Consider the following 26591-nt stretch of genomic DNA (forward strand, 5'->3'; position numbering starts at 1 on the left):
TGGTTGGAATTTCTGCGCTGAAGTGGGAGAGGACTCTCGGTGTTTGCTGCTGAGTGTCTGAATCCCAGATTTGCCCCTGAAAAAAGGGGAGTTAAGGGATGAGGGACATTTGTTTTAATTAATTAAATTAATTAATTGGGGTTTTTTTTGCATGACATTCAGTGCTGAGTGTCCCCAAATGTCCCCAGCTTGGCTTCAGGACGTGGCTCAGAGTTAAAAATGAGGGGTTGGGTCCCTCGGGTGCTGCTGGGGCCCTACTGGGATGGTGGCACAGGTGGGACGTGTCCCCCAGGTGAGGGGACCGCGAGGCACTTACCTGTCAGGTGTCAGCCAGCAGGTTGGGGAGGGACCCTAAAATCCAACCCCATCATGTCCTTCCTGTGTCCCCAAGATGTCCCTGAGGCCTCCACCAGTGCCTCCTGCACAAATCCCAGTCCCAAAATCCCAACAGCTGGGACATGTCCCCGAGATTTGGGGACCAGAGGCTTCCTCGGGTGTCCCCAAATGGGTTGGGTTTAGGAGCGACCTCAGACTTCACCTCATTCCAACCCCTTTGTGTCCTTCCAGTCCTGCCACGTGTCCCCAAGATGTCCTGCTACCTCCACCAGCACCTCCCTCCTCTCCACCAGGACCCCGTGGCGCTGTCCCCTGGTGTCCCCTTCCCGGCTCAGCGGTGGCACTCCACGACCTGCATCGCCCAGGCCGCGCCCGGCCAGGTCCCCCCGCAGCAGGCGATGTCCTCCAGCGTGTGCCACCAGCAAAATGTCACCCGGGCCGTGCCCCGCCAGCTCCTCTGCGTGCCCCATCAACAGCAGATTGTCCCCATGCGGGTGACAACGGGCGTGCCACCGCAGCAGCGGGTGACCGGCGGCGCGGGTGTCACCCGGTGCGTGCCACACCGGGTGGGGGTGACCCAGTGCGTGCCGCAGCAGCTGCGGGTGCCACAGCCGTGCCCGCCCGTCCCCCAGCAGCAGAAGATCGTCCCCAGGTGCGTCACCACGTGCGTGCCACAGCAGAGCGTGACGGGCGTCACCGGTGTCACCCGGTGCGTGCCGCAGCAGCTGCAGGTGCCACCGCCTGAGCGCGTCCCCCAGCAGCAGCAGGTGGTCCCCAGGTGTGTCACCACCTGCGTGCCGCGGCCGCCGTACGTCACCGCGGGCGTCCCTCAGCAGCAGAGTGCCACCAGGTGCGTCCCCCAGCAGTGTGTGACCGCCGTGTGTCCCCAACAGGGTGTCCCCAGGTGCGTCACCGCCTGTGTCCCCCAGCAGCGCGCGGCCCAGCGCATCTCGTACCAGTGGGTGACAGCGCCTGTCCCCCAGCAGCAGCAGAGCGTCACCGCCGCTGTCCCCCAGCAGTGGCACAGCAGATGTGTCACCAAGTGTGTCCCGCAGCAGTGTGACACCGGCGGGGCCAGCGTTTGTGTCCCGCAGCAGAGTGGGACAATTTGTGTCCCTCAGCAAAGTGCCACCAAGGGTGTCACTCACCAGAGTGTCACCCAGTGTGTCCCTCAGCAAAGTGCCACCAAGGGTGTCACTCACCAGAGTGTCACCCAGTGTGTCCCTCAGCAAAGTGCCACCAAGGGTGTCACTCACCAGAGTGTCACCAAGTGTGTCCCTCAGCAAAGTGCCACCAAGGGTGTCACTCACCAGAGTGTCACCCAGTGTGTCCCTCAGCAAAGTGCCACCAAGGGTGTCACTCACCAGAGTGTCACCAAGTGTGTCCCTCAGCAAAGTGCCACCAAGGGTGTCACTCACCAGAGTGTCACCAAGTGTGTCCCTCAGCACTATGGGACAATTTGTGTCCCCCAGCAAAGTGCCACTAAATGTGTCCCCCAGCAATATGGGACAATCTGTGTCCCACAGCAGTGTGTGACCAAGAGTGTCACTCATCAGAGTGTCACCAAGTGTGTCCCCCAGCACTATGGGACAATCTGTGTCCCTCAGCAGAGCGTAACCAAGAGTGTCCCTCAGCAAAGTGCCACCAAATGTGTCCCCCAGCAAGGTGTGGCCAAATGTGTCCCACAGCAGTGTGTGACCAAGAGTGTCACTCGTCAGAGTGCCACCAAGTGTGTCCCCCAGCACTATGGGACAGTTTGTGTCCCCCAGCAAAGTGCCACCAAATGTGTCCCCCAGCACTATGGGACAGTTTGTGTCCCTCAGCAAAGTGTCACCAAGTGTGTCCCCCAGCAAAGTGCCACCAAATGTGTCCCACAGCACTATGGGACAGTTTGTGTCCCTCAGCAAAGTGTCACCAAATGTGTCCCCCAGCAAAGTGCCACCAAATGTGTCCCCCAGCAAAGTGTCACCAAATGTGTCCCACAGCAAAGTGCCACCAAGTGTGTCCCCCAGCACTATGGGACAGTTTGTGTCCCACAGCAAAGTGTCACCAAATGTGTCCCCCAGCAAAGTGCCACCAAGGCTGTCCCCCAGCAGCCTGGAGGGGTGAAGATCTCCAGCCACTCCAAGAAATACTGCTCGGCCCCCAGGTGGCCCTGGTGACAGGAGCGTGACGAGGACAATCCCCGGGAAATCGGGATTTCTTTATCTCCTCCTGTTCCCACCCGCGTGATCCCGGTTTTTCCGACGCTTCCCTCCCTTCCCGTGGTGACATTCCAGGTGCCGCTGGATCCTTCCTTGATCTGCTGCAAGGTGTTGGTGTCATGGGATTGAGTTCCGAGAGAATTCCAAGAAATTGTGTTTTTCAGGCAATAAAAATGAAAATAATAATAAAATAATAATTAGAAAAGAAGGAATAGAAAGATCTGAGGAGTCCAGATCGTTGAGAGGACTGATCCAGATCCCAGCTCAAGAAATCATGACTTTTAAGCAAGTAAAAATAAAAATAAATAAAAATAAATAAAAATAAAAATAAAAATAAAAATAAAAATAAAAATAAAAATAAAAATAAAAATAAAAATAAAAATAAAAATAAAAATAAAAAAAGTAAAAAATAATAGAAGAAAGAATAGAATGATCTGAGGAGCCCAGGTCTTTGAGAGGACCGGGCCAGATCCCAGCTCCAGGTTTATTCCCAGAATCTGGATGGAATGTTCTGGTTGAGCTGGATCCCAAAAAGCTCGGAGTTTTCCGGAACATTCGGGACTGGATGTGCACTGAAAAGAAATTTTATTTACAGAAATATACAAGCATTTTACATACATATATAAATTTAAATAAAAATTCTTGTCTGACCTTGGATTAAAATCTTGGGTTTCCGCCTCTTGGTGAGTTTTTATTTTAAAAAATAAATTAAAATTTTAAAAACAATTTCTTCTTTTATAATTTAAAAATGTTTGTTTAACATTGTTATTATTATTTTGCTAATGATACTATAAATAGTTGTTATTATTGTATTTCTTTAACTCAACATCTTTACTTAATGTGAAATATTTCTTTAATAGAATGTTTTGGGTTGCCAGGACTTGTTGGATCCATGGAAAATCGGGATAAAATCCTGGAATAATCTGAGTTTCATGGATGCCAAAACCATCCCATTCCATGGGCAGAGACCTCCCCCTATCCCAGGCGGCTCCAGGCTGGAATTTGGCACTTCCAGGGATGGGGAATCCATGGAATCACCTGGGCCAGGGAAGGATTTATCCCAAATATCCCATCCAAAGCAGCCCGGGGAATCCTGGAGAGGTTTGGGTTGGAAGGACCTTGAAGATCCCGGAAGATCCAAGGGACACCTCCCACTCTGCCAGGTGGATCTGACCTGGCCTGAGACACTTCCAGAGATGGGAAATCCATGGAATTCCCTGGGCCAGGAATTCCTCCCAGGGAACAATTCCTGCCCAAAATCCCACCCAAATTCCCGCTCTGTGCCCCTGACCCCATTCCCTGTGTCCTGTCCCTGCAGTTCCTGAGGAAAAATCCCTCTCCATCTTCCCTGGAGATCCTGGCAGGGACTCTGAGGTCTCCACATTCCCAATATTCCAAATATTCCAAACATCCCCAATTTTCCCAGCCCTTCCATAACCTTTTTTGTCCCATCTCCGGGACGGCCTCTTGGCTTCCCCCCCTCCCCCCACCCCCCACCCCCCCTCCTCAGAATCTTCCAGAAAATCCTCCTGGGAGGATTCCAGATTTTTTTTTTTTTTTTTGGGTTCACCGGGGTTTGGGGATGTTTAGGACGGCCCTGACTCAGCCGTGCCTCAGTTTCCCCAGTGTTTAATTTGGAATAATGATCCCTCCTCAATATCCCAGGAGCCTCCTGGAGATGAAAGGGCCTCGCAAATGTTCATTAAGGACATTTGGGTGCTAATTAAGGACGTTTTTAATGCCAGGTCACCACCTTAACGCTCACAACCAGGAATTAGCAGCTCTCCTTGATCCCGAGCTTCCCAAGGAATTCCCATAAAACCCGGCTTAATCCACGCTCCGACGCTTGTTTATCCCTGAAAATTTAGGTCAGGGAATTTAAGGAGTTTAAAAGTTCCTTGTTGATGTTGCTGTTGTTGTTCAGGGGAGGGAAAATCCATAAAAGTGAGAGGAATCCGGGGCTAGAGTCGGGAATTTGCCTTCGGGTTCCTCCCTGGAGCCCTCGGAATTTTGGGATCCGGTTGGGAAAACCGGAGCCGTGTCCCTGGGATTTATTTCCTCTGGAGCCAGGGGAAGCTGGGGAATTTAAATGGAAATCACGGGGTGGGCTCCGTGCTCCTGGGAAAGCAGGAAATAAACATGGGAATTTGGGTTGTGGGCCGCAATTTGGAGCTCAATATTCCGAATATTCCAATATTCCAAAATTCCAAAATTCTAATATTGCAATATTCCAATACTCAAATATTCCGACATTCAAATATCCAAATATTTAAAAAAAAAATCCAATATTCCAATACTCAAATAATTTAATATTGAAACACCTCAAAACTCCAATATTCAAATATTCAGATATCCAAATACTACAAAATTCCAATATTCCAATGTTCAAGTACTCGAAATATTCCAATATTTCAACATTCCAATACTCAAAATGCTCCAAATTTTTGGAATTTTCAAGCCCTGGCGCTGACCAATGGAATGGTGACATTCCCAAGGTCCCAGAAAAAATTTCCCAGGAGCCGGGTGGGATTTTGGGAATTCTGAGCAGGGCCTGGAGCTGGATTTGATCCCTTCCAAGAAGGACATTCCATGACAATTCCATGATAATTCCCCCCTTTTTCAGGCATCTCACCTGAATCCCTGCAACTCAAGAGTGTCGGATTCATATTAAAAAGATTTAAAAAAAAAAAAAATATTCCAGGGACGAAAAAAAAAAAAAAAAACCAAACCCAAAAATATATATATATAAAAAAAAAGAAGAATTCCAGGCTCTTCCCTCGTGCAGAATTGACTCTCCCAAAACTTGCATTCCCAATTTTCCCTGGTTTTTTTTTTTTTTTTTTTTTTTTTTTTTTTTTTTTTTTTTTTTTCCCATGGGATAAACAGGGAACAGAAAATCCTTCCCGGTTTTCCCTGGGTTTTTTGGTTTTGTTTTGTTTGTTTTGTTTGTTTGTTTTTCTTTTTTTTTTTTTTTTTTTTTTTTTTTTGGTGGGATAAACGGGGAACAGAGGGAGGCACGGAGCAGGAAATGGGAATTTTGGTGTTGTTTTTTTTTTTTTTTTTTTTTTTTGGGATGAGCCAAAAAAGGGCAGCACCGGCCCCCTTTGTGTGACAGCGAATTTTTGGGAGCTGTCCCCAGGGCTCCTAATGATCCCTCCTGTCTTCCCTGGATTCTCGGGAAGGAACCCGCGTGTCCCACTAATTATGGGATGCCCGAGTCCTTCCTGGATGGATTTTCAAAGGGATTCCTGCCCGGAGCTCCCATGGGAATGAGGAATTCCTTCTTCATTCCCTTGGCTGGGCTCCACCTCGATTTATTTTAAGGATTTTTATTTATTTTTTTATTTTTTTTGCTGCTCCATCACCATTTATTTTATTTTTTTTTTTTTCGGGGCTCCACCGCCATTTATTTTATTTTTATATTTTTGGAGGGGGAGCGAAGACCGCTGTTTAGGCTGGAATTTCGGGAAGAGCTCTGAGCATCCTTGGTTTTCCAGGTTTTTTTGTTTTGTTTTGCGGTGGGTTTTTTGTGTTTTTTGTTTGTTTGTTTGTTTGTTTTTGGGTTTGGTATTTTTTTGTTTGTTTGTTTTGTTTTTTTTGCTGGTCCAACCTTTTGGATCCTGGAGATCCAGGACATCCCTGGGAGCCGGAGCTGCACGTGGCCGGGATTTGGGATTTGGGGCGCAATTAAAGCATCACCCAGGCCAAACCCAACCTCCCCAATTCCCTGGGGCATTCCCGAGCTCCATAAAAACCCGACCCAGGCCGGGCCTTTCCCGGACACTTCTCTCCAGCTCTTCTCCCTCATGACCTGGGTAAGTCCAAAGGAACTCCCAAAATCCCGCTTTTTATTCCCAAATTCTCCTCCACCCTCTATTTTTTTTTTTTGTTTTGTTTTGTTTTGTTTTATTTTTTATTTGGGATGCGCGGCTCTTCCAGCTGGAGCTGCGCTGAAGAAAAACGGGAAAAACATCCCATGAAGGCGCTGAGGAGAACTTTAACTACTTAAAAAAAAAAAAAAAAAAATTAATTCCTGGTTTTAGGAGTTTTTTAAACCTTTCCTCTCGTGAGGCAGGAGTGGGATTTTTTGAGGGGGTTTTCCTGCCTTTTTTTTTTTTTTTTTTTTTTTTCCCTGTAGGATTTGGCTCCATGAAGGGTGGGATCCCGGTGGGAATGGGGTGTGGGATTGGAAGAGCCCAGGCAGCTCCCCCGAAGGAAGCGCAGGAATTCCATGGAATTTTCAACAATCAATTTTGGGTTTTTTTTCTTTTTTTTTTTTTTTTTCTTTTTCCCCTCCTTCACAGCGAGGAGCCGACAGAATTCCAGACTGGAAAAATCCCCGATTCCTAAAAATTCCCGGCTAAACCCCCTAAAAATGAGTGGGAGGAGCAAATAATCCCCCTAATTAAGAGGCGCATTGTACTAATGAGCTTCAGCCTTTGCGATAATTGCTGCCATTGTTTTCCCGGCGCTGTTTTTATTGACAATTATTGTTTTAATTGTGGAGATAACGAGTTTTCTTAATGAGCCGGACACGTGACTCTGTCCTGCTTTAGGATTTGGGAGGAGGAAACTTTAAATCCTGGAATAATCAGAATTCGGGGTGCTCAGAAAATGTAGAATTTGATTTTTTTTTTTTTCCCCCAGTACCTAAAATGTAGTTTAAAAAAAAAAAAAAATCCCATGCTTTACTCTCAGAAAAAAAAAATACAGGCTTGAAACTAATTTTAGCCAAAATAATCCTGTTTAAACCTGGGAAATCTCCTTAAAAGTGGAGGTTTTTTTCAGGAGTGGGATGGTTTTCCATGCGATTTCCAAGGAAAAGGGAGACTTTTCCGGAGGAGAAAAGTGGATCTGATTTATTGGGTGCAATTCTCCCAAAAATCAGAGAAGCTGGAGCCGTTCCCAGCCCGGTGACACCTCCCTGGCAGGAACTCCCTTCCAATCCCAAATCTGGGATTCTGGAATATTTAATCCATTTATCTGGCTGGGATTTCAATTTGATTTTTGCCTTCCCTCCACTAAATGTACGCAGCAGGATATATTTATATATACATAAATCAATCCTGCAGTTCCTAAAAAAGCCGGGATTTGGCCTGACAGGGAGCCCTGCCCCATTCCAGACCCCAAATCCCTGTGGGATCCGGAGAGCCCCAAACCCCTCCTGCCCCTCGGCGCGGTTTGTGGCCAACCCCGGCTGTTACCAGGTAGCCAAGCCCGTCATTTTTTGGGCTCCTCTTTCATCTCGCAGGGGAGCTCAACTTGAAAAGGGCGACCCAGGGAGGTGCTCGTCGAGTCACGGGCGAGCTCTGCGGTTCGAGGAGTGGCCCGAACCAACCCCCGGCTGAAATTCCGGATTTTTTTTTTTTTTTTTTTTTTTTCTGTAACCTTTTCAGAGCAACAATCCGGAAATTCGGACAGAATTTTCTCTCCCCTCCCAAACACACCCCGGGTTGAATCACGGGGCCGCGAGGGGAGCGGGGCGTGACGGGCGAGTTTGGGAGCTGAATCACCAAAAAAAAAAAAAAAAAAAAAACAAAAAAAAAAAAAACACAAAACAACAAAAAAAATTTCTTTTTTTTTTCTTTTTTTTTTTGTTTTTTCCGCTGTTTTCGCAGGTTTGACGCCCCCCTACCCTCCCCTCTCCACCATCATGCACTACCCCGGCGAGCGCTGCCCTCCGCTCCTCCTGCCGGCTCCCAAATTCATCCCCGAGCTGCTCCTTCCTTGCCCCCCTCACTCCCAGCCCTTCGCCAACACTTGCCACCCCCTGAGCATCACCAAGAGCCCCGTGCCACGCTGGCAGAGCTGTCCCCAAGGTGCCCCCGCGCTGTCGCTGCTGCCGTGCCAGCCTCTGGTGCAGAAATGTCTCCTGCTCTGCCCCGAGCCCTGCGAGACCACGCGGCTGCTGCCTCTCCCTGAGCCCGGACTCAGGTGTTCCGGTGGCCACCGGCCCCTGCCGGCTACCGAGAGCCCTCGTGGCGACAAGAAACGCGTGGCCAGGAGCCTCCCACCCTGCGCTCCGCGCTGCCCCGAGCCCGGCCGGCTGCGCTTTCCCCCGTGCGGCATCCGCTGCTCCTCCTCGGCATCCTGCAGGGGCGAGTGCCGCTCGCACAAGGTAGCCAAGTGCACCTGGCGGTGCCCGGAGATGACCGGTGGCTACTCGTTGCCTCTCCGAGGGGTCACCGAGTGTCCCCCGCAGCAGAGCGTGGCTCGTTCCTTCCTGCAGGAGTACCTGGCCCCTCACAGGTGCTCCAAGGGGTACCCGACGCAGGAATTGGTCACCTGCTCGTGCTCGGAGCAGCGCTTGAGCAGCGGTGGCACCAAGGAGTGTCCCCAGCTCAGGGAGGTGGCCAAGGGCACCAAGGAGTGTCCCCAGCTCAGGGAAGTGGCCAAGGGCACCAAGGAGTGTCCCCAGCTCAGGGAAGTGGCCAAGGCCACCAAGGAGTGTCCCCAGCTCAGGGAGGTGGCCAAGGGCACCAAGGAGTGTCCCCAGCTCAGGGAGGTGGCCAAGGGCAAGAGCTGCTCCGCACAGAACCTGAGCAAGTCCCGCTGTGGTCACCAGCATCGTCCCCGCGGGACCCCGCGCCCCTCCCGCCTGACCCCGGCCCCGGCCAAGCGCTCCGGTCACCCCAAAAAAAGTCGCAGCGCGTCCAGGTGGCTCTGGTGAGGGAGAGGAGGGGACAGCTGGGGATCCCGCGGGGGATGGAGCCCAGAACTGGGGGGGATTACCCCCTCATTGGAGCCGAAATTTGGGGTGATCCCCCTCACTGAACCAAAGTTTGGGGTGATTTCCCCCCCCCCCTCCTTTGAGCCGAAGTTTGGGGCGATTCCCTGCTCCTTTGAGCCCAGTGTTGGGGTGATCCCCCCTCCATTCCCTGTCCTGCCCCCCAAGCCTGGTTCTAACCCGTATCGTGCCCACGTTAAGCTCACAGAACGACGACCCCCCCCCCGTTTTATTTGACCCCAAATTCGGATTTTCCAGCAGCGGGAAGGTGTCGGGGTGAGGTTGAGGAGCTCTGACCCTCTCGGAACCTCAACTGAGCGCCTCGGTGACAACGTTTTGCGCCCTGTTTTTATTGTTGTGGGGTCAATTCTACTCTGGTTGTGCCACTCGCATTAAACTCAGGTTGCGGCTGATTCATGCTCCCTGCCTGATTTATTTTCCGTCTTTTAAAAGAGTTTCTAATTCCTACTCCTGAAAAAAAACCCAAACCGACAAAAAAACCCGACCTTTCCCTGTGGTCACACCACTCCTTTTGTGTAAAATAAAGAAAATATTCACAATTTTAGGGCTGGGCTCACTACCGCGAATTTACTGTGGGGAGGGGATGATGTTCCTTCCCAGTATCCAAATTAAAGTTTTCCCCTGACAATCTGAACCCAATTCCCCCTTTCCCTGGCACTCCAGGTCCTTGGGGGGAAAAAAAAAAAAAAATTCTCTCCTCATGTTCCCTGCAGTCCCTGCCGGGTCACCCCAAAGCTTCTCCAGGCTGAATATTCTCAATTTCCTTCGCTTTTCCTCCCAGAAGGAAGAGGGGAAAAAATGAGGAAGAGGGGATGGATCAGCAGGAAAAGGTTTAATTGTAAAAATCTGATTCTGTGGATTTGCTGCTGATAATGGAGCCGTGTTGAGAGGACAAAATAAAAACCCGGGGTCTCGAAGCAGCCGCGAAATTTTGCCATAATTCCAGCGTGTCCACACGAGGACGATCCTCGGGCTCTCTTTCCTCCCCTTTCCCTCCCTCATCCCGAGGTTTTCCGGGTACGATTTTCCCTTGGAAAATTCACGAGACCTGGGGGAAAAAAATAAAATAAAAAAAAAAATAAAATAAAAAAAAATAAAATTGGAAACCCAAGAGCGCCTCGCGGCGGTGCCGCCGCCTGGTGGCGACAGCGGCGAACTGCGCAGGGAATTCCGTCCCCATCCCAAAAAAAAAAATCAAAAATCCCATCCCCAAAGTTCTCACTTCCAGAATTCCGAGGGGAATTTTTGCCGGGTTTTTCCTCGCACGGTGAAAAACCGGGAGGTTAAAATGAGTTCCCACTCCGGGAGGGGTTGGATGCTCTGCAGGTGAAGCGGCATCTGAATAAAAATTCCGATTTTTTCCGGAGATTTTGGCTGTTTTTAAGGAGGAAGGCTCCGAGCAGGGATTGGTTCAGGACCCTCCAAGAGATCCACGATAATTTGGAATTAGCGAAGGACATTAAATAACATTTCCCTCGTATTCCCAGAAATCTGCAATAACAGAGCTCGATGGGATGGACCTCTCTTGGGAAGGAGGAATCCAAACCCCAAATACTTTGGAAAACTCTGGAATTGTTTTTCGGGTCAGGATAATCCTGATAACGAGGTTCCCACACAACGAGGGGGATGTCAAAACACATCAGGAAATATTCGCGGGTGATTTATGCATGCAAAGTAATATAAATATATAAATATAAATAACAAATTTGTAATATAAATAACAAATTATCCCAGAAAAAAAAAAAAAAAAAGAAAAACCAAAAAAACCTCGGGGCTCGGAGCAGCCCTGGAATGTTCCACCTGGATGGAAGTGCCTCTTCCACAAATAAACAGGATGTTGCTCTCCAGCCCAGCTCCGGGTATTTTGCATTTTCATGAAGTAAAATAATAGATTTCTCCTCAAAAATCACCCCAAAAGCAGCTCGGGAGGAGCCCCAGCTCAGCCTGGGGGAATTTTCCAGGGGCAGGGGTTAGATCCCAGGAATTTCCACTGGAACAGATTGTCCAGGGAATGTCGGGATTTCCCTTAGTGGGGATATTCCGAAAATCCAGGTTTGAACGGGATCCCTTTCCCGCCTGAAGAATCCCCAGATTCCCCAGAAAATTCCATAAAATAGCCAAAGAATTCCATAAAAAAACCCCAGTGAATCCGGTGAAATATCCATTCTGGAATTCTGGGATTCTCTCAGTTCTGAATTTCCACCCAAATCCTTGGAGAAATCAGCAAAACTCCAGGAAATCCATAATTTTTTTCAGCTTCCACTGGATTGATTAAATTTCTTTTTTTTTTCTCGTATTTAAGCCTCCCTCTAGGAATTTTTAACACGAGGAAAAATTGGGATGAGGCTTGGAGCCAGCTGGGATAGCAGGAAGAGGGAAAGGGTTGGAATGAGACTGAATTCCCTTCTCATCCCAGGGTTGGAAAATCCAGCCAGAAATGACAAAATCCCCTCCAGAATTCACTTTTCCTGCAAAAACCCACCAGGAATTCCCATGGAAAAGGGAACAACGCGGGTAAACAAGCCCAAAATAATTGCCAGTAATTAAGATTATTACACATGAGGGGAGGGCAATTAAAACCTCGCGCCCAAAGGGTGCCTCAGCTTCCTGGAAGTTTGGGAGTTCTTATAAAACTCCTGGGATTTGGGGCTCCCCCGGACATTCCCGGCGATTCTTTCCTGGAATTTCGGTGAGTTCCTCTCCCTCCCGTTCCGGAATTTGGGGAAAGCGAAATAAATAGTTTGGGTTTCACGGGGATTCCGTGGCTCCAAAAATTCCCAGCGAGATTCCATGCTGGGGATGGTTTTGGTGGATACCCGGGGTGAGTCCAGCCTTGAAAATGGAATTCTCGTTAAAATCCCCAGAAATCCTGCTGGAATGTTGTTTTTGCCAATTAACTGCCAATAGCAACAGGAGTCGCTTTAATTTTAATTCCGTCGGGATTCGGAGGAGTTTGTGATAAAAATCATGAAATGTTTTGGGATTTTAAAGGTCAGGATGCTCAGCAACCTTTTATCCGTATTTTTCCATTTTAAAAAATCAGAGGAAACATGGGATTTTCTCATTTTTACCTTCCAAAATTGTATTATTTTTCAATTATATATTTTTTTTTTCCTATGGGATAAAAAGAGAGGAAAATATTTTTTTTTTCCTCCTTATTTTCCTGCCCGAATTATCCAAACTGAGTCCATTTTCCCTAAAAAGTTCTTTCTCCCCAATTTCCAACTGGCCAAGGGAATTTCTATGGAGCAAAACCCCACTTTTGGGAAAAAGAAACTCCAATTCTGCTGTTTTCCCACCCAAAAACTTCGGGAATTCTCCAAAAAGAGAATTTGATCTCCATGGGAATCCCTGTGAGACAAATAATGGGATCCCCCTGGGATTTTCCAGCAGAATCTTTGGAGAAAAAACAGGAATTTGATGGATTAACCCAACACCTACCTCCGAAGGAGCCTCTGGAAGAGCCCTGATTCCTCCAGGGATAAAAATTTCAGGAATTTTTGTCGGGAACTGCCCTCACCCCACAGGTAAATCCCGGGAGATATCCTGGAATTAATATCCTGGAATAAATTCCACAAGAATGTGGATTCAGGCTCCAGGGGGAAAAAAAATCTGATCCGGAGAAAGGATTTTTTCTAGAATTCCGCGGATTTCGGAGCTGTCAGGGTGAAGGGAGTGCTCCAGGAGGGATCCCAGGCTTTGGAATTAATAATTAATCAGGTTAATTACCCTCTGCTGCAGGTAATTATCCCAGTGAGGGCTGGGCATGCGGAGATAAACAAATTGGGAAGGGGTGGGATGGAAAATCCTGGAATCCTGGTGTGGATAAAGCCAGGGTGTGGTTTCCTGGGAAGGTTGAGCTGGGTGGGGGAAAAAAAATTAAAATAAAAATTAAATATTTTTTTTTTTTAAAAAATAGCGTTGCAAATTAAATAAAAATTTAAAAGGCCAAATTTAAAAAAAATTAAATTAAAATGTACAAGTAACATTAAATGTGAGCAATTTCTTTTTAAATGACACTAAAAAATTGAACAGAATTTTTAAAAAATTGTATTTAAGAACTGGTTAGAATTTTTGAGATAACCATGAAAATTAAATCTAATTTTTAAAAAAATAAAATTAGAAGACAAATGAGATTTTAAGAATAAAAATGAAAACTAAATAGAATTTTTGCAAAAAAAAAAAAAAAATTAAAAATGGAATTAAAAAAAAAATAAGATTATAAACCAGGATGAAAATTGAAAGCAACAATGAAAATTAAATAATTAAAAAAAAAAAAAAGAAATTTAAAAAAATTAATAAATAAAATCAAAAATATTGAATTAAAAATCCGCTCCAGCTGCAGGTTCTGCCTGGTTTCTCCCAGATGTGCTCGGAATTCCCTCGGCCGGCGGCCTCCGGCTCCAGCCAACCCTGCGTCGTTTCCTGCGGCGCTTCCCGCGTCATCATCTTCCCTCCTCCCGTGGCCATCACCTTCCCGGGCCCCATCCTCAGCACCTGCCCTCAGGAGACCGTGCTGGGATCCTCGGGAATGGTCTCGGAATCCTCGGGAATGGTCTCGGAATCCTCGGGAATGCCGGAGGGAACAGCGGGAAGCTCCCTGAGATCCCGCGGAGCTCAAATCCCGCGTAACGGAGAGTTCATCCCAAAATTCACCTCCAGGCCCATCCTCGGGGTGGACCCGCAGGAGGCCGTGCTGGGATTTTCGGGAATGATCCCGGGATCTTCGGGAATGGCCTTGGGATCCTTGGGAATGCCGGAGGGAACAGCGGGAAGCTCCCTGCGGTCCCACGGACCTCAAATCCCACGTTCCGGGCTTTTCATCCCAAAATCCGGCCCCCGGCGAGCGTCGCGCTGCTCCTACATCTTTAATTCCCGTTGGATCCATCCCTGCCGGAGGAGCGGCTGCGGGAGCCGGCAGCCGCTCGGGAACGGGAGCCAGGTGCCAACTCCAGAGCCGGAAAAGCCGGGAACGGAAAACGCGGATGCGGCAAAGGAAGAAAAAGAGGCCTTGGAAGTGTGATGAGGATCCGAGCCTGATCCAAAGGCTCGTCCGAAGCAGATTTGGGAATTTAAGTTCAGTTTAAGCAGTTTGAGGTTTTTTTTTTAAGTTGGGTTTTGTCCCCCACCCCTCAGACATTCCCAAGCGGAAGAACAAAGCCGTTAAATTCCATTTTCTCCAAATTTTGGGACAACCTGACTCTTGGTTTGTGGGATCAATTTGTTGGGGTTTTTTTCCCCCTGGTTTTCCAGAGGAATTGGGATTGGGGAAAACCCCGGATGTGGTCAGATCTGACAAAGCCTTTCCCTACCAGGCCTAATTAAGCCTGGCTTAGCTTTTATGGGAATTACTCACCAGGAAATTCCCTTTTCCTTGGGATAAACACGAACACGATCCCGTCACTGTTTCCCAGCTTTCACTTTCACCACAGGAAAGCCAGGAAGGGGAATAAACCAATCTCCTTATATTTAATTTTAATAAAAAGGGAAAAAATAGTTGTGGAAATGATTTTTTTTTTATACAAAATTAACCCAGTGGGAAAGTTTGGCCACAAAAATGTGAATTTTGCATCTTGGAAGTGTCCAGAGCTGGTTTGGATGGGTTTGGAATAACTTGGGTTGGTGGGAGATGTCCTTTGCCCATAGATGATCCCACCAAAACCATTCCAAAATTCCAGGATAAAAGTGAAGAATCTTCACCTGGTCCCCTGTACCCTTTACATTTTATTTTATTTTATTTTATTTTATTTTATTTTATTTTATTTTATTTTATTTTCCTCCTTCTTTCCTTTGCCATTAAAATTATTCTGCATTATCACAGTGGTTTCCTGATTTTCTTTTCCAGGGAAATTCTCCTTAATGGGAAATCTGGATAAATTCCAAATCCCTGAATGTTTTTTTTTTTTTCGGGGGGTGGTGGGGGGGGCTGGGGGAGGTCTGAGCGCTGTGCTTGAACGATTGGAATTTTGGAATTCCTCACCAGCCTCAGGGTGGACTCCTCCTTCTGGGACCAGCCCAAATCCAGGGGTTCCCTTCAGAGGGACAAAGGATCGTGCAAAATTTTTCAGGGGCGTTAAACTCTCCGGAAGGAAGAATTCCAACCTCTGAGGGCGCTTTCTCCGTGCTTTTTTTTTTTATTATTATTTTTTTTTTAATTTCACTTTCCCCGTGCCCACCCACCTCACCTGGGCATCAAAACAAGAACTTTTTTCCACAATCCCAAATCCCTGCAGACCTCTTCCTGCTGGAACAACCCCCTCAAACATTCCCTCCCCGTCCACGTTGAAAATATTTCCCTTTGCATTTCGGGAGCTCCCATAAATCCTTTTGTCCGTCCCATTTACGTGTGCCCCACTTTCCCCGTAACGATCCCAACGGTGATGTAACGATCCCGATATCTTGTAGGATCAGCCCCTGAGCCTCACGGATCCCGCGTTTCTTGTTTGGCTCTTGGAGGAAAAGGTTGGGAAAAAAAATTCCGGCAACGAGGTCACGGGCAGGGTGGACCCCAAGACCTCAGGATTGACTCATGGGCTCCACCCCATCCAGTTCCAGGAGTTGGAAAATTTCCAGTTTCCAGGCTCGGGAAGAGGAGGAATTGGAATTATTCTTTTTTTTTTTTTTTTTTTTAGTTCTTTTAGGTTGTTGTTTTTTTGGCTTTTTAAAAAGGAAGATCCCAGAATTGCTGAAGTTGGAAAAGATCTCCGAGGTTGAGTCCAAGTTGTGACCGATCCCAGATCAATGTCCAGGGATTCCTCGGACACCTCCAGGGGTGGCCTCTCCAAACCTCCCTAAGCCCATTCCAAGGGGATTTTTTTCCCCTTTTCCAGAAGAGATTTTCCCAAATTTCCCACACAGAGCCTCCCCTGGCAGAGCTTGAGGCCATTCCCTGGGATCAGATCTCAAATCCCCCCTGGAAGATCTCAAAATTCCCTCTGGAACCTCCTCACTGAGGCTTTTTGGAGAAGAACCACCTGCTTCTCCAGCAAGAACTGAGCTGGATTCCTTTCAGATCGATCTGATCCTTTCTTGGATCAATCTGATCCTTTTTTGGGTCCAGCTGATCCAAATTTTTTGCTCTGCCTCAACCCCACAGATCCTGTTTGGGTTCATTCCATATTTCTTTTTCCCCATCTGTCTTTCAAACAACCTTCAATATTCTCCACTCATCTGCATAAGGTTATTATTATTATTATTATTATTATTATTATTATTATTATTATTATTATTAGCCTGGAAACCAAAACTGCATCATGAAATCCAGGATTTTTTCCTGCCAATTCGCCTTTTTTCCCCTGCTTTTCCCCCCCCCTTTTCCAGCCTCCCACAAACCCATCCCACCTGTTTCTCTCCCAGCATTCCCGTATTTTTTATGGCCTTGCATGGAGAGCTTGGCCGATTTTCAGGGAATCCCAGGAGAGTTTGGGATGGAAGGGCCCTCCAGGATGATCCAGATCCATCCTTCCCTTTCCTATATCCCATCCCACAACTCCTCCTCCTTTCTCTTTCCCCTCTCCCGGCCCAATAAATTTCTCCTTTAGGAAGGAAAAAGTGGTGTCCAAGAGTGACCCAACCTGCCCAAGGATTCTCCATCCAGGGGAGGGAGGATCTGAGGCTGGGGCACACCCAGGTGTTAATCGGGTTATTCCCGATAACCTGTCATTATATTCCCAATATTGCACTGCAGCAAAATTCGGGATGAGGTCAGGGAGATCAAGGCTGGGCCCAGGCCCTGGGGAAGGGATGGGGCTGCTTTTCCTCCTTAAATCTCTTTTCAGGCCTAAGAATCCCAAAATCGTGGAATGGTTTGGGTTGGGAAGGTGCTAAAAAATCACTTCATTCAAAAAAATAATCTCTTTTCTATTATCCCAGGATGCTCCAACCTGGCCTTAGACAATTCTGGGGATGGGGCAGCCAAAGCTTCTCTGGGAAATCCATTCCAGGGCCTCCCCACCCGCACAGGGAACAATTCCTGCCCTAAACCCAACTTAAATTTCCCCTTTTTCAGCTTGAATCCATCTCCATTTCCCCATAACCACAATTCCTGCTCAATTCCAGGAGCAAGGAGAGCACTGGAATTTCTCACAGATTATTTTTATTCAAACTGAACCTTTGGCCTTGTTGAGCTGGACTAATCAGCGCTGTACAAATAATCCCAGCTGGAAACAATTCTGATATTTCCTCTGGATAACAAAACTCTGCTCTTTTTTTTTTTTTTTTTTCCCCTGGGAAAATTTCCTTTTCCCTCCATAAATCCAACTATAAATTAATTTTATGGGATTTTGTGCCACCAGCTCCAGGTTTAATCCTTGAAGGAACTCAGAGGAAGCTGCCAGATTTTCTTGCTGAGATGAGCAGCTTTAATGAGGCAACAAAGGCAAATGAAGATTTAATTAATATCTTTCTCATTAATGGATGATTAAATTGGATCTTAGCACCACGCCTTGGTGAGCCATGGGGTGATGCAGGAATGAGAATTTGCTCCGTGGCATTGGCTCATCCCACAGGCGTTAATGAAGTATTAAAATTAATTATTTGCAAGGGTGGAACTTCTCAGATGCCCCAAATAACCCCAAAGTTCAGCCATGAGCACCCACCTGCCGAGGAGCAGATCCTGCAGCTCTTTGGAATCCCAGGATCCCGGAGGCTGGGACAGAATTCCAAGGTCCAGTCCAAGCTGTGCCTGCTTCCCACCTGGACGCTCAGAATTCCAGGGATTCCTCGGACACCTCCAGGGATGAGCATTCCAAACCTCCCAGAGCTCCTTCTGAGGCCTGGCTACCCTTTCCAGGAGGAATTCTCCCAAAATTCCCAACCTGGCAGAGCTCAAGGCCATTCCCTCTTGTCCTGTGCCATTCCCTGGAATCAGTTCCCAAATTCCCCATGGAAGATCCCAAAATTCCCCCTGGATCCCTGTTTTCTCCAGGCTGAGAACCCCTCAGGATTCTCCATTCCCTTCTCCAGCTGATCCAACCCCATTCCCATCCCTGGCCGCTCTCCAGCTCCTCAGTGAAGGTCAAAATCTCCTTCTCCTCAATCTTCTGTGTGTTTGGGGTTGGGCTGAGCCTTACCTGAGCTCCCTCTCCAGCCTTGCCCACTCCTGGGGGCACCAGTTGAGCCAGCATCTCAAAAAACCAACCCAAATAAAACTTTGGGGACTCATGGGGATGGTCCTTGGGGTTCCCTTCCACTCTGGGATATTCCAAGATTCTGGAGGTCACCCTGACCTGGAGAAGTCATTTATTTGAGTGGTGGCCCCAGAGGGATACCTGGCCCAGCTTTTAGGCAGACCCAAATTACACCCAGGAACTCCAGGCTTCCCCCACCACCCCGGGGCTGCAATTCTACGTTCCCACAAGGAGTTTTATCCGGGGAATTAAAGACCATTAACTCTGTTTTGTTTCCAAGATGAAAGATTCCCAGGAATTTGGGGTGCTGTCATTATTCCCGAGCTGCCAGCAAATCTCGTTGGGTGCTGGGGAAGAATTCCTCAGTTCCAGAGTTATTTGTGTGTTTAATTCTTTAATGGCTACCTTTCGTGGTGCTGGAGGTTAAAAAAAACTCCCCAGACCTCTCCATGAGAGAGGAAATCCAAGTAAAAATGTGTTTTCCCTTAAATTCTCAAGGGTGAGATGTCCAGTAGGAAATGGGAGGCTGCCAAATACTTGATTTTTTTATGGATTCAAACAGAAATGGACATAAATTATCAGAAATGAACATAAGTGGACGTGAATTAACATAAATTATCAGAAATGAACAGGACTGAGGTCCTGCTCTGGTCTGAGCAATTAAGTGGCACTGAAAACACAAATAATTAATGAGCAGTTGGTTGTGATTTAATTGAATCCCACATTTCCCCTTCAATCTCACAATTATCCAATGAAAAAACATCCCAAAATACCATCGCTTTATTTGGAGGTCGGATTCCATGGGACACCTCAGGAACTGCTCCAAAACTGAGATTCCAGGATTCAAACCAGGCATAATTCCCACTTTTTTTTTTTTTTTTTTTTTTTTTTTTTAGCCTGTTTATTTTCCTGCCCGCTGTTGTCAGTTGTTCCTTTCCGAGCCTGGAATTGCCCTGATAAAATGTGGGGGAAAATGAGGGTTGAGGTGTTCTGCTCCGATCTGAGATAATGACACCGATGATTTCCTCTCTGCCAAGCGGCCTTGGAACCCAATTTGGAAAATTATAGGGAAGAGCAAAGCAGCTGCAGCAGCTTCCTCTGATTTCATCTCCGTATGCAAAGCAGCCGGGAAGGATCAGAGCAGAGCCCTGGAATTCCTAAAGCCAGAAAATCAATTTACCAGCCACGAAAAAAACAACAACAACAACAACAACAACAGCGTGCCAGGAAAAAACAGGATGAGAAATCTTCTGGATAAATCTCGAGCTGGCTGGTTTGAGGTGAGTCTGGAGTTCCTTGGCACAAAATGCTGCTGTTTAATTTTTTTTTTTTTTTAATGTAAAAAAATACGTTGGGTTCTTTTATTTTTTTTATTTCCCCCCCTCCTCCCACGCAAATCCTTTGTAGAAAAAGCCATAATCCTTGTTGGGTTTTTGTTTGTTTGTTTGTTTGTTCGTTTTATTTTCTATTTCCAGAAGGATTTCTCTTCCAGCTGGGAAGGGAGTTTATCTCTTTCTCTTATCTCCTAAGGAACTCTTTGATCTGAGGCAGGTTCAAGGTTTGTGAAAGGAGTTTTGGGTCTGTGCCAGGGGTTTGTAATTGGGATCTGATTTTTTTTTTTTTTTTTTTTGGAAGGATCTCCATGGAATACCAGGGCCGTGTAATTACGCAAAGGAAAAGATCCCATTAAAGCTTCCCAATTCCAGAAACCAAACCTCAGGGATTTTTGGGCAGTTTTCTGTTTTAAACCAATTTTCTCTCCATTGGAAAAACTTCCAAGACAATGGGACAAGGTTCTTACGGACTTTTCTCAAATATTTGGTTTGGTAACTCTTGGAATTGCCTCAGCTGTCAATCACTGTAATTAATAGAAGCTTTTAATTGCCACAAATTAAGTGAGTCAGACTGTTCTGTGCTGCTCGTGTGTCTCCTCTGCTCATTAGACTGATTCCAGAGCCATGAAATGTAAATAAAATCATTTATTTGGTGCTTTGGCTTTGTGTTTTCCTTTCATTTTAATAATTCACCACAACTGAGGAGGAAGAGGTTTTTTTTCTTTTTTTTTTTCATGTAAATGTGGGTTTGGGAATCACATTATCTGCATTTTCCAGGCCTTGGGGATTTATTTTAGCTGAGTTTGTGGGACTGGACTTCAGGTGATGTTTTCTCTGAGTCTTGTAATCCTAAACTAAATTCCTCTCATCATCTTGGCCACTCAAAAACATATCCCCCAAAGGAAATTTCAATTTCTTCCCTATTTTTAGCAAATTTTTTGGTGTTTATTCTGAAAGGGATGACCCTTGAGATGAGGAATTTATAAAATTCCTGATAAAATATAAAATGCTATAAAATCCTGGGAAGGGGCCTTTTTTTTTTCTTTTTTTTTTTTTTGTTTGTTTTTAGCTGAATTTCTGATGAAATTCTTGTCCAGGAATTGCTTTGGTACCTCAAACGTCCTACTTGGAATGTGAAAAGGAAATTAGCTGCCCAAAGGACAGCTCCAAGAGCAGAAATTCCATTAAAAAAACCCATGGAGTGAACGCAAAGTGACAACAAAAATATTTTAGGGGAAAATCCAACCGTTTTAGGGAAAATGCCCATCAATGGATGGAGAGATTTCCAGCAAAGGCCCTGGAAGGGTGAAGCACCTGGGAACCCCATGTGGGCCTGGGGATTTACATCCCAAGTCAGAAATTCCATAGAAACCCACGGGGTGAACACAAAGTGACCACAGACAGACAAAATGAATATTTTAGGGAAAATCCCCCTCAGTGGATGGTGGGATTCCCAAAAAAGGCCCAGGAAGGGTGAAGCACCTGCAGCGCCCTGTGTGGGACTGGGAATTATCTCCTAATCCTAAGGCGTTATCAAAACAGTTGCGACAAGGGGAGGCAGGAGCAGGGAAAACATTCCGTTTCACAAGGGGGTTGCGTCAAGGTGGATCCCAATTTCCTTTCTCCATGACAGGATATAAAAGTGCTCCTGCCTGGTGGCCCTGGAGCTGTCTCTGCTGACTCGCTCTCCTCGCTGACTGGGTAAGTCGGATTTAACTGAATCAGCTCCTAATTAGAGGTAATTTGGTTTATGGGGATCTTTGATCGGAGGTTTTATATCCTATCCTAAATTAGGGTAGCGTTTATTCTCCGAGCCCGCTTTGCGTGGGAAGTGGGGTTTGGGATTTAGGTGGATAAAAAAAGGGGGAGAAAGGAATGGGAGTGGTAAAAATGTTGATGGGAGGAATTTTTAGGAATTGAGCATTTATTTATGGAGAAGGGTCATTCCAAACCTGTGGTCAGGGTGGGATTGATTCCCAAAAGGAGCTGGGAAGGGAATGATGTGGGAGAAGGACAGGGAGGTTCTTCCCAGAATTCATTCTGGGAATACAGACAGGACAAAAATACAGAGAAGCTTTGGGGGTGACCCAATTGTGACCTTCCAGGACTTCAAGGAGCCAAAAGGAACATGGGGAGAGAATATCCAAGGGATGGAGTGCTGGGAAAAGGGGGAATGGGTTCACACTGCTGGGCAGGAGGTTTAGATGGGATTTTAGGGATAAATCCTTCCCCGTGAGCCTGGGGAGGCCCTGGAATGGAATTCCCAGAGAAGCTGCGGCTGCCCCATCCCTGGAATTGTCCAAGGCCAGACTGGATGGGGTTTGGGGTCTGTGGAAAGGGTCCCTGCCCCTGCCAGGGCTCAGAACTGGATCTTTAAGGTCCATTCCATGATTCCATGGAGCACTAGAGAGGAGTGGAGACACAATTAAAAGAACTTCCCCACAGTTCGTTTCCCTTGATTGGTTCAATGTATGGAAAAGCAGATTGGGAATGATGATTTTTTAAAAAATGATTATTTTAATTTTTTTAACCACAAACTCATTTATTCAGATGATTGAATCCCAGACATCTGCACCTGCCCATCCAAACGCCACCCACCAAATCCCCGTTCCCATAACCCAGCTCCCTTTCCAGCAAATCCCGAAGGGAATCATCTCCCGTACACCTCCCATTTCCCACTGGATATCTCAGTCTCATCCCTAAGAATTTAGGGACAAAAAGCATTTTTTGTCATCCGGATTCCTTCTCTCACAGAGAAGTCTGGGGGCTTTTTTTTTTTTTTTTTTTTTTTTTTTTTTGCCTCTAAAAGGCAGCAATTAAAGAATTAAACACACAGAAAACTCCAGAACTGAGGAATTCTTCCCCATCCTTCCAACCTTCTGGCTGTGCCTTCACTGGGCTGGGATCTTCTCCTCCTTCCAGGTCAGATTTGGAACGATGTCCTCCTATGGGCAACTGCTCAGTGCCCGCTGTGCTTCGCCTTGCGAGGTGACGTGTGGTCAGCCCTACGTTGATGCCTGCAGCGAGCCCTGTGTCACCGCTTGCGGAGATTCCCGAGCCATCGTCTACGCCCCACCTGTGGTCGTGACATTCCCGGGGCCCATCATCAGCTCCTGCCCTACGGAGAGCATCGTTGGGTCGTCCATCCCTGAAATCGGCGGGGGAATGGGATCTGGAGGGGGTGGGATGGGGTCTGGAGGTGGAGGGATGGGATCTGGAGGAGGTGGGATGGGATCTGGAGGTGGGATGGGATCTGGAGGTGGAGGGATGGGATCTGGAGGAGGTGGGATGGGATCTGGAGGTGGGATGGGATCTGGAGGTGGGATGGGATCTGGAGGGGGAGGAATGGGCTCCTGCGGGGGAGGAATGGGCTCCTCCTGTGGGGGAGGTGGCTCCTACGGGATGGGCTCGGGCAGCTCCTGCGGGGGTGGGATGTCCCGGCTGGGGAGCCTCTACCGCGGCTCCTATTTCTCAGGCTACGGTAGGAATTATTATCCCTATTTTTCCCGAGGGTACTACAGGTATCGCTACGGGAACTACGGGCCTTTTTAACCCTTTAAAGCTGAGGGATGTCCAAAGGAAAAAAATAGGATGCAAAGTAATAGTTGACAGCTAAAAATTCCAAGCGGTCTCTGCTCCAGCTGACGCGGTCGGAGCCGGGGTTGTTTGAATCTCGTTGTGCTTTATCCAAGGCTTAGGATCCCAATGTTCCTTCCCTCCCTCCCTTTGTCCCTCGCTCCTGTTGTGTTTTGTACTCCCTGAGCCTGAAGAGTCAAACCAGTCATGGACTTGGCTGTGAAAGTGTCTGGCTGGAAAAAGAATGTTTTGGAATCACTGCTGGACTGGAGTCCAGGCTGAACTGGGAATGCTGAACTGGGAATGCTGAAATGGGAATTCTGACATGGAGATTCCGATCTTTGTCTCTGCACTGCCTCATCCCACTTTTTGTTTGTATTAAAGCCCTGTTGCATCACAGCCCCGGGTTCTGGCTTTTATTTCATCACAGTTTCAGTTACAAACCAGTCTGAAGGAAGGGAATCCTTGTGCAGTAATTAATTCTCGTCAGGGGGGAATTAATTCCGCTTTAATGCAAATATAATTAGTCTGAAATTCCTTAGTAAACTCTTTTCCCTTTCTGATCTCTTCCACATTATCCAATAAATAACACAGAATAATTTCCAATAGGTTGGAAAAACCTCCAGGGAGGGACTGGAGCTCCCAGTTAAAACCAGTTTACCATTGGAGCTAGGGTAATGGGGGATTGAGATGCTTTGAGGAGTGACCTCATTTTGTGGGGAATCAAAGGTTGGACTTGATGACCTTGGAGGTCTTTTCCAGACTAAATGATCCTGGGATTCTGTAGAAAGGAAAACAAGGGAGCTGCCAATGCAATTCAGAAAGGTTTTTATTAGGGCTTGAAGTAAATGAAATAGAATAAAACAGAGAAATTCACTGGAGGTCCAAGGGCAACCAGGCCATCCCCATGGGTGACAAAAGCCACTTCACAAGGTGAAGCCAAAGCCTTTACAGAAAGAAATTTCCAGGATTCCACCTGGAATTCTGAAACATTTCCACTCCACCAGAAAGGACACGGGACAAGATTAATTAAAGAGTTCCAGGAGAGAAATCATCACACGGAACTACGTTTGAGCGAAGATGAGGCACAACAGGAGGAGACGTGGGCTTGGATTCCAGGGAGCTGCCTTGGAATTCCAGGCCTGGCCGTGGATCTGGATCCTAGGCTTTCATCTTCAAGGTTGTTTGTCCTTAGGATGAGGCCCAGCTCCCCAGGCAGGATCCACGGCGGCTGCCGCGGGACCTCAGGCCATAACAGGAGCCCCCCATTCCCGAGGAGCCTCCATAGCCAAAGGAACCCCCGGATCCAAAGGAACCCTTTGCCCCCAGTGCACTTCCATACCCACAGGGCCCGCGGGAATTCTGCATTCCAGAACCAAAGGAACCCCCACGCCCAAAGGTGATCCCTGAGGAGCCTCCGTAGCCAAAGGAGCCCCCGGATCCAAAGGAGCCTCCTGCCCCTGCCATGCCCCCAGGCCCAAAGGAGCCCCCCATCCCATGGGACTCATCGGAGACGTTTGGAGCACCGAGAACCGAGGGGTAGGACGCTCCCACAACGCTCTCCTGGGAGCAGGTGCTGAGAGTGGGGCCCGGGAAGGTGAGGACGATGGGAGGAGGGAACACCACAGCTCTGGAATCTCCGCAGGATGCAACACAGGGCTCCAGGCTCCTGCTGTAGGCACAGGGCTGGGAACAGGTCACCTCGCAGCCTTGCAGGTACTCGGAGCCCGCGTTCGACATCATCCCTTGGGGTTTGGGATCAAGCTGAGAAAGGAAATGTGCAGGTCAAGGGAGCAGCCACGGGTTCCCAGTATGAACTAGTTGTGCTTTGTCTTTCTCCAGCTGCTCCCAGTTCAACCCTTCCTCACAGATCCCCATTTTTTTCTGCTATTTCCTTCCTAGCACCACATCTCTTTTTCTTCTGGATCTCTCAAAAAAAAAAAAAAATTCGCCTTCTCTCTGGGGCCGAGCTATCTGACCCTTAAACAATTCTTTGCCCTTAAAAGTCCCATTAATTCCCTTTCCAAGCAGATCTACAGGAAGATTTGCCTTCAGAAAGTCCTGGAGGAAAATCTTCCTTGCTCTGCTCTTCCCTTTCCCCCTGCTTTTCTAAATCCACTCTTCTCTCCCTCAGACTTTGCAAAGCTGCCAGAATTTTGCAAGATAAAACAGGAGAAATTTTAAAGTACTGAGGAGTACAATGAATTCAGACTTACCTCGTTGTCTTGGAGGGAATAAATCACTGGAGCTGCAAGAATGGAAGATTTCTCAGATCTCTCCCCTTTTATCCTGTTTTTAGACAATAAGGAAGATGTGACGTCACCCATCATTTACTTAATTCTTGTCACTTACAAAGAAAAAGATCCTCTTAAGCCTCACCACTGTTTTCATTTCATCTCATAATTACTGATCATTTCCAGCCCTGCTTTGAGTGACACAAACCCAACACCCAAAAGTCTCCTTTTGTCTCAAACTTCATGGCAAAAAATCCTTTCGGCATCATTCTGGTTCCAAAGGAAACAGGAGTTGATCTCTGTGTTTATTTTCCTTCAGTGACTCGCAGGAAGGTGGCTCCCCACGTGTCACTCACACAATTGGGCTGTAAGCCTCAGATTTGGGGCCAATCCCTCCCAAACGGAATCACCCGATCTCCGATGGGGGTCAGGGCTCTTTGCAACCCTTCCCGCATCCACGGGTTGAGGGGATGAGGCAGCGAAACACGTTCCAAAGGGGTTGAAGTGACGCACGAGGTCCTCTAAGCCCTGAAACCTCTGAGTAATTTTAATCAAAACTCATTTTGAGGATGCTGAGCTCAGCGTTGTCCCCGGGATGTCACCGGTGCCACTGTGAGGGCACAGCCCAAGATCATCTTGTGCTCCAAGGTGGATCCCAAACCTGCAACCTTGGAATCATCTTGGCTGGAAAACCCCTCCAAGGTCATCAAGTCCAACATTTGACCCACCACCATCTGGCCACCCAGACCAATGTCCTGTTGTTCCTCGGACACCTCCAGGGATGTCAACTCCAAACCCCCCCTGGTCAGCCTCTTCCATGAGGAAACTCCTCCTGGAATTCTTCACAAACGGGTTTGACGTTCAAAATTATCTCATCATCAACCCAAGCTGTTCTTTACTGCAGACTTGCAGGGTTGATCTGTCCAGGCCTCACTTAAATCATTAATGAAAAATAACAGGCAGGGGTCAGGTTCCATTGTAAATCCAGTCATCCCCGGCATATTGCACAGGAACCTGGCTGTAAAATTCCC

At 47.4% G+C, this 26591-nt stretch overlaps 3 protein-coding genes across 3 annotated transcripts; 2 read left to right on the forward strand and 1 right to left on the reverse strand.

The window, feature by feature from the left end:
- The first annotated feature begins 219 nt into the window (after positions 1-219).
- Positions 220-2498, forward strand: LOC134055133 (uncharacterized). Its single transcript, XM_062511264.1, has 3 exons — positions 220-292; positions 568-818; positions 969-2498. Exons 1-3 carry the CDS (start codon positions 220-222, stop codon positions 2496-2498), a joined length of 1854 nt encoding a protein of 617 aa, XP_062367248.1.
- Positions 2499-22687: 20189 nt separating this feature from the next.
- Positions 22688-23302, forward strand: LOC134055371 (beta-keratin-related protein-like). The gene is made up of 2 exons (XM_062511693.1): positions 22688-22973; positions 23070-23302. Exons 1-2 carry the CDS (start codon positions 22688-22690, stop codon positions 23300-23302), a joined length of 519 nt encoding a protein of 172 aa, XP_062367677.1.
- Positions 23303-24517: 1215 nt separating this feature from the next.
- On the reverse strand, positions 24518-25066 carry LOC134055135 (scale keratin-like). The gene has a single exon (XM_062511265.1). The coding sequence runs from the start codon at positions 25064-25066 to the stop codon at positions 24518-24520; it is 549 nt and encodes a 182-aa protein (XP_062367249.1).
- Between the last annotated feature and the right edge of the window lie 1525 nt (positions 25067-26591).

Source organism: Cinclus cinclus, chromosome 31 (assembly GCF_963662255.1).
Source record: "Cinclus cinclus chromosome 31, bCinCin1.1, whole genome shotgun sequence".
NCBI classification, from domain to species: domain Eukaryota; kingdom Metazoa; phylum Chordata; class Aves; order Passeriformes; family Cinclidae; genus Cinclus; species Cinclus cinclus.